Genomic DNA, 11,875 nt, shown 5'->3' on the forward strand with positions numbered 1-11,875 from the left:
TGATGAGGAAGAGGAATGAGATGAGGCCTCCTTCAGACAAATGAAAGAAGCCTCATGTTTCCAGGGCCGTGTCCTCATGGCAGATCTGAGATATCCCAATATCTGCAAGGTACCAGCCATCCAGGAGGGTTTGGAGCTCATTGACAACATTTCCTGACACGGGTGACTGAGGAGTCAGTGGGGTGAGGTGCCCTGTGGGACTTCACACTTACAAACCAGAAAGAGTTGGTCAGGATGGAACAGTCAGGGATGGAAAGTGGAGCTGAGGCTCCTGGGAGATGAGAACAAGGCCAAGAGCAGGATTTCAGGAGAGCAGGATTTGGCCTGCTGAGGGATCTACATGGGTCCTATGAGATATGACCTTGGTGTCTGCAGTGCTTTTCTCTCACCAGGATCTGGAACTGGGAAATAAGGAAGGGCTGGTGAGGGATGTGAACATCAGTGTCCACCTTGGCTGTCATGACCAGGACACAGAGGGGTCCCAGGCACCAGAGGGGAGGGAGGAAGGCCAGCAGCAGAGCACAGGCTGGTGGGCTCCAGAGGAGAAGACTTGGACGTACTGGGGGTGCTGATTCAAGTAGTGCCATGGGAAGCAGATCAGAAGTGTGAAGGAGCTCAGGAAATCTGATAATCCTTACAGAACAGCCTGCTCCAAGCACAAGAATGATCTCTTCAAATACTCGTGAAAAGAACCATTCATCTCATGAGACTATTTGCCTGAACTGGTGGAGCTGCAGGGCACAAAGGCAGCAAACAGGAGGTGGGAGCAGGGGAAGCTGCAAAGGAGGAATTTAGAAACCTTGTCCATGGATGTGGGGATGGTGACAAAGCTGCCCTGGATTTGATACCTGTACCTGAAGGGCAGCAAGATGAGCTGACAGAGCTTCTCTTGCAGTAGAAGAAGAGACAGGGAGAATGTGGGCCTGCTGCTGAAATTCATAAGAGTAGAATCAGACAGGACTGAGGTTCTTCATGGCTTCTTTGCCTCCATCTTCACTAGCAAGGTCTCCGGGGACTTTGTTCCTGAAGGCAGGAGTCTGGAGAACACCCAGCAGTGGATGGGGCTCAAGTCAGGGGTGACCTGAGCAAACTCAGACACTGTTACAGAACAGGAGATGGGTCACTTGACCAGCTCCCTTAACACAAGTATCGCTGTGCTGTGGCACCTGAGACTGCCAGGGACACCCACCTTTGATCCAGAGGAGTGTGGCTCCTCTTGAGGTGTTCTGGACTATCTCCTCATTAAAGTGGTGATTTAGGCACCCACTTTTCTGACGTATTCAGTCTTTATCAGGAGACGCTCCATATCGATATGAACTGGAGTCTGCTGATACCACCTGTTCTGGAAAGGGAGGGAAGGGCGAGCAGGGATGGGAATAGAATAAATTTGGCTTTATTGCTATTTATTATGCAAATGCTCTCTGTTTGGCTATTCCTGAAATCTCTCTAATCATCCACACCAGACTCGAAGCCTTTAGGAAAATGATGTACAGAGCCTTGGCTTGTAAGAGCATTTTAAATGTTAGTGAGCCCTCTGGTGCCATGATCCTGAACTGCAGCTACTGAGAGAATGAACAAACGTCTAATGGAGTGAAAGCCAGAAGCAATACCAAGTTTCTGAGGGTGTTTGAGACCCCACGAAGGGCCATCACTGACACAGCTGTGAAGGAAACAACCAGTGCAGGTCCCTGTCCCTGGAGGCTGGTGAAGGAAAGACTTGGAGACACTGGTTCCAGGTGGTGAGGGCCATGTGGAGGTGGCTCTGATGCCATGTCAGCCCTTGATGCTTGTTCATCACCAGAATGGCTGAGCCCTGACCCTTGGGACCTGGCAGATCTTTCTCCAATGTTTTTCAAGGCTTTTCCTGTGGTCAGTGTGAGTGTTTTGTGTGTTGGGGGTGGGTTTTATGTCAAGTGCTGTTGCTTTAACTGCAAGGCTCTGGTTTTCTGTGGAGTTGGAAATGCCCGTGACTTCCTCACAACTCATCCAGCTTCTTTCATACACCTGGCAATGGTCACCAGTCACCTCAATGTCCCAGTCCCAAAAATTGCTTGAATCCTCTATTTGGATCCATACCCATCACTCCAGGAGGTTCATGGATCCACCAGGGTCATGGATGACTCCTGAGGACCATCCAAGTGTGGGCAGTGTAAGAGAGGAGCAGAGCAGGGTCAGCTCATGGGCCATGACTGAGCACAGCCACCCCAGCAGCAGCCGTTCCCCATCTCCCAGGCACAGCCATGCCCACAGCATGCAAATGGCACTGCCATACATGATTAGCCCAAGAGAGGCCTTTCTTCCTTCCGTATTCCCAGTAAAATCTTCCTCCTGTTCCTCCTCCACCTGCAGACATCAACTGCTTTCCATTTCTGGGCTCAGACATGGCTGGAAGGGTTCACTGAAGCCATCAGCCATCTCATTGCTTCTCCCTGACATGCCCTGACCCTCTCCCACACCTACAATGGCCAATCACGGCTGCTCAGGCCTCCCGCTCTTCAGAAGAGGCCTTGAGCTTCTTGGTTGTTCTTCTTATTATAAACTTATTAACTGCTTATTATGAACTTCCTCACTTTCTCCAGAGTTCATGGTGAGCTTTCTTGTCCGTAACAGCCCTTTATGACCACGTCTCAGTAGATCATTGTGTTTGTATGATCATTTGTGCAGAAAGGGCAGTCACAGGACAGCACCCAATATGTCAAAACTGATGCCCAGTGAAATGCCATAAAGCCCTGATGAGTTCCCCCTGTGTCTGTGTCTCTCCTGGAAGGAGTCTGTCCCGAGAAGGGGATCCAGCTCCTGCCACTCTCTGCAGAGGCACATGAGCAGTGTCCATCACCTGGGGACACAAAGGGTGACGTTTGCCAGACCACCCGTCATCTGAACCACTTAGATGTGTGCTTGTGGATGGGGTATGGAGCCTTATAGTGCAAATACCTATTTAATTGTCGTTGCCAGAGGGGCGACCACAGATGCAGAGTACTATTTTACAGATATGTAAATATAAGCATATAAAACTGACATTCCTAGACATGTTACACAAACACCTGAAGGATTATTCTTGCCTTTTAACATGATTATCCACAGAAGCCCCACCAGCTTTCACCTCAGGAAATGGGATCCAGAGTCCAAGGGCAGGATGGTTTGGGCTCTGTGCTGGGATCTGGAAACTGAAACGTGCTCCCATCTCCCAGCCCCCTGCCCTCCTCAGTGAGGGTGTGAGACATTCTGCCAGCGAGGGCTGAACTCACAGCCATGACCAGTATCTTATGTCCAACTGCAGCCAGTGGTGTCCTGCCAGCTCAGGATTGGAGCTTCCATTGCGAGAGGTGTTTAAAAGATGTGGAGATGTGGCGCTTTGGGACATGGTTTAGTGGTGATCTTGACAGTGTTTTATTTATGATTGGACTCCATGTTCGTAAGGGTCTTTTCCAGCATAAATGATTCTCTGATTCTCTGTTTTTGGTTGAAACCATTTCAGTTCCATCACCTCCAGGTTCCCTCAGAGGCGGCTGTTGTGTGGCACAACTGTCCTGGCTCTCCAGGCAGGTTGGGCACTGGGTTGGTGTCTGCATTGGCAGTTTTCCCCTTCTGGGGTAAAAGGCTGTTGAGCAGAGACAGTTGTAGAGATTTGGGTCACAGGGGTTTGCAGCAATCCTGTCAAACTCTGAGCAGGATGAGCTTTGGAGCCCAGGAAAAGTGGAGATGCTCTGAAGGATGTTTGTGAACAGTGGTGCTGTCACTGATAACAGTAACAGGGAACTCCTCATTCTCACTGATGATCATGATGAACTAAAGCTCTTTAATTTAATTCCTAACAGTCATTCTTGCTTTTCAAAACATCTACTACACCTCAGTAGTTGTGTCTTCAAAGAAGCTCTTAGAACAATGATTTTTCTCCCACTTTTTTTTTTTTTTAAATCATTTAAAGACTACAACTCTTGGACAGAATTACCCCAAAATCAACCTTCTTTCATAACTTTTCTCCTTTTTTTATCCTGGTGTGCAGTGGAGGTGGTGTAGGGGAATAGTTTCTTTTTGAGACAAAGAAGGCCAAGGAACAGATCCCAGGTCAGTGCAAAGGCACAAAGGAAGCCAGAATCTTTATGTGTGTGCACTGACACACACTGTCACCTGCATTTCCAGTCTCTGCAGTCCCAACCGTGCAGCAGAGTCTGGAGTTCTGAGGTCCCTTCATCTGCCCCGTGTGACACGTGTCAAATGGAACCACCCCAGTCCAATGGCTGGTTTTGATTCTCTTCACAGCCTGAAGCACCACATGGGTCAGGAGACAAGCCAGGATACCCAACCAGGACTCACATGCTCTGCCCTTACAGTTCAGGTGTTCCCGGGAATCTCAGCAGACATGTCACGCTGATATCTGGGTGCAAGGAGCTGCTCAAGTGTCTCATCTCCATTTCTGTAACGGTGGCTTTGCTGCCTGGCTGCTGTGCAGACTCTGTACATGGATGTTGACACCTCTTGAACAACCTGCTCTGAAAGGGTTAACAAGGGCCGTTCTTTCTGGAAGGGTATTAGAACAGCAAAAAAGACCCTGGGTTGGGGCAAATGAAAAGAGATGCAAAAGTTGTGGTCAGGACTGTTTGGGGGCACTTGCAAAGCAGCCCTGCACCTCGTGAATTATTCCTGTGCTCAGGGAGAACCTGAGAGCTTTGTCTAAACTGAAAACATGAAGGAGAAGGAAGGACAGCGTAATTCAGGCTGGGTGGGACCTCAGGAGGTGTCTTGACCAACCTCCTGCTCACAGCAGGATCACACCAGATTGCTCAGGGCTTTATCCAAACACATCTTGGTCACTTTCTGGGACAGAGTGGGTGCGCACTCCTGGGAAACAGCTTCCAGTGCTGGACTGTCCTCAGGACTGGAACGTTTCTCCCTTTCTACAGCACCTTTCCAAGCCCAAACATCCAGATTGGTTTTACACATCTACTCACACACTGACACAGACCATAATATCCTACCTTGGACACAAGAATATTGCAGGGGATGACACTGAATGTCTTGCTGACTTCCAGGTAACAGACCACCAATGTTCTCTCCACATCCACAACCCTGTCCTTTCCTCAGAGAAAGCAAAGAGGATGGACAGGCACAACCTGCCCTGGGTAAACCCCATCACCTTCTCTTCCAGACACCCAGAAATGGGGTCCCAGTGGACATGCTCTGGGGCACAGCCCTTAGTTCCCCTGCTCACCCACTGGCCATTTTGAAAAGTGCACACACTGTGTGAGAGCTGCCAGTGGTCAGGGAGTCCCCCCAGTCTCCATGAGCTTTCCAAGATGGGGGAGAGTGGCCTCACTGTGACATCGTCCTGCTGTCCCAGCTCCTGGGATGCTGCCCCTGCTGTCCCATAGACTGGAAAGGATTGTGTTAGTTCCAGTGACCCCTGACTTGATCCCCATGCACTGCTGGTTGTTCTGACTCCAGCCACAGAGATTTCAGAGACCTTGCTGGTGAAGAGGGAGAACAAGAGGACATAGGGATTCTCACCTCTTATTATATTCACTAGTGTCCACACAGTGTCTTTGTTTCTCCTTTAACTGTTCCTGCAGTAGTAACAGCTCATTATGGGGCCCCTGAATTGCCTTACAGGTCTGGACTGAGCTTTGATCTGGGCTGTTGCTGTGCTTGGAGGCTGCTGTCCTTGAGAGCAGATGAACTCACTCCTGCCACCCTGCCTGGCAGTTCATTCCATCCGTGTCACAGCTCTGTCTGCAGCACTGACAGCTCCAGCTCCCCAGTCAGGTCCCTGGCTGAGGACATTGCCTCACATCTGGGCTGAGCCACCCCAGCTGTGGAACCAGCCCAGCTCTGACCTTCCACAAGAAACCTGGTACCAAGTGTCCAAGAGCCCATGTGTGCAAAGGCTTTGAATCAGAGCACGGACATGACATGGCCAAAGACTGATGAACGTCTCTCTAGACCTAGGAGTGTAAAGCCATAACAAAATGCCTTCATTCAACTGAAGATATTCCTCCCCTAGCCTGGAGAAATTAGATCCTTTGCTGTAACATTCCTGGTGTCCTGTCTAATGATGGGAGAAGAAAATACGATTCTCAAACGGATTTATTTTTTAAAATGAAAAGTACAATGCTGGAAAGAAGTGTCTCTGAAGAGGAGAGAGAACCAGCATCACTGATTACTTCAACTTCGAAGCTGTGCCATTGGAGCCCCAGGGACACCTGGAAGGAGCCCAGAGGGGACAGAGAAAGGGAAATCCTGGGCTGCTCCTGTGCTGCTGAGCTGGGCTGGGCTCCTGGGACACAGGGAGCTCATGGCAGCGGCAGCGCTGCAGAGAGACAGCTCTGCCCAGGAGCAGCTCCTCTGCACACGCAGCAGGGCTGAGGGCTCTGCCTGCAGCACCGAGGGCACAGGAGCCAGGCACAGAGAGGGAAACGCAGTCTGGGCTGGGAGGATGCTGAGAGTTCACTGGAAATGAAATCCTCTCAGATATGAAGCCTGTGGCTGCAGGGCACTGCGTCTGCGAATCTTGGTAGGATCTCAGAAAGCTGTCACATTGCAGAGCCTACAAGAGATGTAAGTACAACTCTTAGAGATTCCCTGATGCAGAGGAGAGGATGTGCTGCAGAGCAGGGATTGCCTTCTGCACTGTCAGAGTGACAAGACGTGAATGCTGCGTTCTCCCCAGGGTGGCTGTGGGGTGTAAATGTAAATGTGCAGGCAGGGGTGCCCAGGGCTGTCCTGCAGAGCAGGGTCCCTGCACCCCAGGGCTGTGCCGGGCAGGGACTCTGCCGCCTGCCAGGGTCAGCGCTCAGCCTGCCCGGGAGATCCCAACAACACTGAGGGGAGAAGCTGTGGGGGGATGAGCGACCCCCGGCAGGGCAGGGTCCTTCTGCTGCTGGGTTCTCCGTGGGTCGGGGCTGCTCACAGCTCCAGCTCATTCCAGAATATTGACAAGAGGAGGTTTCAAGGAGAAGACAAAAAGTACTACAAAGATAAGGAACCTCCCTGAGTCTGTGTTTTCAGTCTCCTACTCTGGGGAATGGGTGGTGATTAAGGCAGTTCTTAATTTTAAACAAATACTTGAGACACATGAACTGCAGTAGGTCTTCAAGAGAATCCTGACATGCCTTGCCTCTCCTCTGCCTATGCAGAACCAGCATCACCTTTGCTGGACACCTTACACTTAATCTGTAATCTGTTTTCCAGCCTGCAAACAGGAAGATGCCCCCAGGCAGTGCCCTGTGAACAGGCAGGATCTGTAGGGCCAGGGGGAGGACACAGGGGGTGGGATGGTCTGTGAGCACTGACAGGGAAGAGACATGGACAGGGAAACACCTCCCAGGGGAGAATCTCCAGGCAGCAGGGAAATGATCAGAAATGAGAGGAAACCAAACCCGGAATGGTTATGGGAGGGAGAACAGAGAAAAGTCCCTGTGACCCCCTGCAGTGCAGATCCCTCCTGTGAGCAGCCCCCTGGGCTCCTGTCCCACCCAGCAAAGCCTCTGCCCTCAGGGCCGGGGGCTCCAAGGCATGAAGCAGCTCCTGTGCAGCCAGAGCTCCAGTTCCTCTGCAGAGCACAGGGGCTGAGAGCAGCTGCCCGGCAGTGTTGGTGTCTGGGAGGTGGCTGCACAGCTGGGGAAGGGTGACGCTGTCTGAGTGCCCGGCTGCCTCTGCCCTGGCCTCTCTCACACCCACCCTCACCGCATTTTCCTTCTTGCTCCCCTGCTCTGGGTCACTGCTGTTGGGATCTTGTTCTTGCTGTCAGGCTCTCTGGGGATGGCAGTTTCAGCTGCAGAGTCACAGCCTGATCTTGTGGGTCCTTTCCTGCAGGTGTGTCCATGGGCACACGTGTCCCAGCTTTGCTCTGACCTGTGGGCTGTGGGCAGTGCAGTCTGTGGGGCTGGGGAATGAGCCGTGTGTGTCCTGGGCTAAACGTTGAGACCTTAGGAAAGGGTGAGACCTGTCATGGTCTGAGGTGGATCCCTCTGCTCTCAGCAGTGCCTGGTGGCTTTTCAGGGTAACATGGGAGTGCGATCAGCCCCCATCTCAGAAAGGTGCCAGCCCAGGGCAGCTGGAGCAAGACAGAGGGACAGAGCAGCTGCCCTCACTCTGCACTGACCCACAGGCACCCTCTGGTCTCGCAGGACTCGCTCTGTTCTCCCTGAGTGCAGCAGAAATGCTGAGGGTTTCTGACACCGAAGAACACTCCTCAGGGTGGGAGGGCAGAAGGAGCTGTAGAAACACCAAACCTCTCAAACTCAGTTTCTCAGGCCTGGGGGTACAGATGCTGACAGTCCCTTCTGCACCAGGAGCGGTTCCAGCTGACAAAGCTGAACCCCAGGACTGGCCCCTGCCCACCCGATCACACAGGGTCAGGCTGAGTCCTCAGGAGCCCCTGGGCAGAGACCCTGCTCTTCATTGCACACTCATCAAGCACCGACGAGGGCTCCAGCCAGGACGTTCTCCTGGAAAAAGAAAAGTGTCTCTTTGTGGGAGGGTCTGTGGGAAATGGGTTTGATTATTCCCAGAGAAGTCTCATCTAAACCTTCACTATCTTTTCCTCCTATGACAGGTCCTCACGCCCACAGTCAGCAAATGTCCAACAGCAGCGCCATCACCCAGTTCCTCCTCCTGCCATTCACAGACACACGGGAGCTGCAGCTCTTGCACTTCTGGCTCTTCCTGGGCATCTACCTGGCTGCCCTCCTGGGCAATGGCCTCATCATCACCACCATAGCCTGGGACCAGCACCTCCACACCCCCATGTACTTCTTCCTGCTCAACCTCGCCCTCCTCGACCTGGGCTCCATCTCCACCATTGTCCCCAAGTCCATGGCCAACTCTCTGTGGGATTCCAGGGTCATTTCCTATGCAGGATGTGCTGCCCAGGTCTTCTTTGTATTTTTCTTGCTTGGTGCAGAGTGTTCCCTTCTCACCGTCATGTCCTATGACCACTACGTTGCCATCTGCAAACCCCTGCACTACGGGACCCTCCTGGGCAGCAGAGCTTGTGTCCACATGGCAGCAGCTGCCTGGGCCACTGGGTTTCTCAATGCTCTGCTGCACACGGCCAATACATTTTCACTGCCCCTGTGCAAGGGCAATGCCCTGGGCCAGTTCTTCTGTGAAATCCCCCGCATCCTCAAGCTCTCCTGCTCACACTCCTACCTCAGGGAACTTGGGCTTATCGTGTTTAGTCTGTTAATCAGTTTTGGCTGTTTTGTATTCATTGTGGTGTCCTATGTGCAGATCTTGAGGGCCGTGCTGAGGATCCCCTCTGAGCAGGGACGGCACAAAGCCTTTTCCACCTGCCTCCCTCACCTGGCCGTGGTCTCTCTGTTCATCAGCACTGCCATGTTTGTCTACCTGAAGCCCCCCTCCATCTCTTCCCCATCCCTGGACCTGGTGGTGTCTGTTCTGTACTCGGTGGTGCCTCCAGCAGTGAACCCCCTCATCTACAGCATGAGGAACCAGGAGCTCAAGGATGCCCTCTGGAAACTCATATCTTATTGTTTTGTAAAGCAATAAATTGCCCATCTGGTTCTACATAGGCGTTTTAATGTAGCTAATTACAGGTCCAGCCTGTCATCTGTATTTTTTGTTGTTATTAGTTGTTTTCTTATGTTGTCATGCCCTTTCTAATTCACTGTTGGCTTTTTTTTTATAGCTATTGGCTGTGTAAACGAGAAGCTGTGCTCTCCTTATCTCTAAACAAAATAAAAGTCTCTTTGGTGACTTGTTTTTCACTATATCCTTCCTGCAAGCCCATTTTTAGAGCTCCAGGGATGGATCCTGTGTTCATGAGAGGAGGGGAAAAGAGTCCAGCGTGGCAGCCCTGCCAGGGAGCAGCAGCGCTTGTTCTTCCAGAGCTGTTCTGGTTCCACTCCCACACTCTCCTTCTCATCCCTGGTGTTGGTGCAAGGCCTGAGTGCTCTGGCAGCTTGGTCACCGTCCTGTTGTGTGTCAGTGCTGTGAGCGCAGGCAGGGACAGGCAATGGGCACTGCTGTGACAGAGCTGGCCTCACAACAACCTTTCCGTAAAGAAAGGTGATCTCCTATGGGCAGGGCATGATGGTTTATATCTTCTTGCAAAGTTTCTCTCAAGCATATTCCTACAAAAGTGACCCACAGATGAAACCCCAGCGTACAGCTGAACAGTGCGTGTGTGCAGGGCTGGCACACAGCAGTGTCCTCTCACAGCCAGGCTCCTGCCAGAGACCTGCAGGACCAGCAGAGCAGGGGCTGGGCTGTGCCCATGTGCACTGGACACCCCACAGAAGCTGCCCCAGGGCATTGTCATGGATGGGCCCCTCACAGCCACCATTTCCAGCCCTGACTTCTCTCCCCAGCTCACCGAGGTTGTTCTTGCCTCCATGGAATGACACTGAATGACTATGTCAGCAGTCCATGTCTGCATTGTACAGGTGAGACGTGAGCACGCACATCATGGATGTGAGGTGGGATGTATCCAAGAGAGCACAAACAACATCAGCTCTTCCTGGGAGCTCCATGAGGGCCTGTGGGACAGACAGTGTTTTGAGGTCACTTCATGTTGGCAGAAACATCCTGTGGGAAACCACCTGAATGCAGCACTGGGTTGTGCTTCCTTGAACTCAGATCCCCATGTCCATTCCTCCTGAGATCTCAGATGAGTGCAGAGCAGGGTGACACACCACAGGGCTGAGGTGCCTCCTGTCCTTTGAGAGTGGCAACAGGAGGCCAGAGGGAAACGAAGGCTACAGCCGCTATGTGCAACAGGGAAAGATTCTGTCTCTGAACACCCCTGGGTGCAGAAGGAGTTCACGAAGCCAGCTCAGACTTGGATGGCAGACAGAACTTGACATTTCTGTGTGTGACTCCAGGAACAAACCTCAGTGGCTCAGTGAGATTCATCTCAGCTGCTGGAATGGCTCATTGCGAGTGCTCCTGTCTGCTCCGTCATCCTTGCCCATGATCCTGGGCTGTGCTCTCAAAAGTACCAGAGCACTCAGATTGGTTCTGGGATCCTTGGAAAAGGCAGACATACAACCCAACTTCAAGAAGGGCTCTTTATTAAAATCCAGCTGTTTTCCTCAAGAAGAGCTGCTCCTCCACCTGGTTTAGCGCCAGCAGCACAGGGCTCGCAGGGTCCATCGTGATCTTGGCCGCTTCCATGAAGAGCACACGATGACAATGGTCTGAGATGCCAGGGAGCAGATGGAGGGTTCGCTGTCCTCCTCCAAGGGCTGAATGGCTGCAACAGAAAGAAGCAGAACCCAGATGAGCTCCCATGTCTGCAGAGACCCTCAGGCATCCCCTCCCGACCACGCTCCCTACTCACCTCTGCAGATCTCAGACAGACTCTTCTTGCCTGGGTCCCTCAGGTGCCGCACAGCCAGCCCTGGGCACAGAGCTCCATCAGCCCCTGCTCCCTCCCCTCACCAGGGCTGAGCCCAGGGGGGAGCAGGAGCCGAGATGGTGGGACCGGGCAAGGCGGCCACCAAGGCCACCTGCGTGGGCAGGGCTGGGAGGGGAGGCCAAGGCCCTGCACGGGGCAGCCAGGGCTCTGGCAGGCACAGGGCTGCTCCTTGTCCCAGGGCAGGGCGGGGACTGGGGCCAGGCTGCCGAAAGAGGGACCCGGGGGCTGTGACTCACCGATGAACCTCACGGCCACCTCTCGCAAGCTGGCCTGAGCATCCCCCAGGTACAGCAGGCTCTGACTCAAGAGCTCTTGAACTACGCTCCTGTCCCGCTCCAGCTGGAGAGAGCACAAGGGTGTGAGCACGTCACTGTCCCTCCCCACTTGGCTGGATCAGTCTCTCCTCCCAGCAACCCATGTTCCCCTTCCCCTACGGCCATTCCCGTGTTCCAGCCAGGAGCCCTGTGGGGCTGAGAGACAGACACAGGCCGAGGG

General features: G+C 52.8%; 1 protein-coding gene across 1 annotated transcript; it reads left to right on the plus strand.

The window, feature by feature from the left end:
• The first annotated feature begins 8,577 nt into the window (after positions 1 to 8,577).
• On the plus strand, positions 8,578 to 9,510 carry LOC135577775 (olfactory receptor 14J1-like). The gene has a single exon (XM_065047896.1). The coding sequence runs from the start codon at positions 8,578 to 8,580 to the stop codon at positions 9,508 to 9,510; it is 933 nt and encodes a 310-aa protein (XP_064903968.1).
• The last annotated feature ends 2,365 nt before the right edge of the window (positions 9,511 to 11,875 follow it).

This window comes from Columba livia, unplaced genomic scaffold (assembly GCF_036013475.1).
Source record: "Columba livia isolate bColLiv1 breed racing homer unplaced genomic scaffold, bColLiv1.pat.W.v2 Scaffold_140, whole genome shotgun sequence".
Lineage (NCBI taxonomy): Eukaryota > Metazoa > Chordata > Aves > Columbiformes > Columbidae > Columba > Columba livia.

What these genes read in the sequence shown, in the direction of transcription:
- LOC135577775 (XM_065047896.1), top strand. Translation starts at nt 8,578, where the DNA reads ATGTCCAACAGCAGCGCCATCACCCAGTTCCTCCTCCTGCCATTCACA.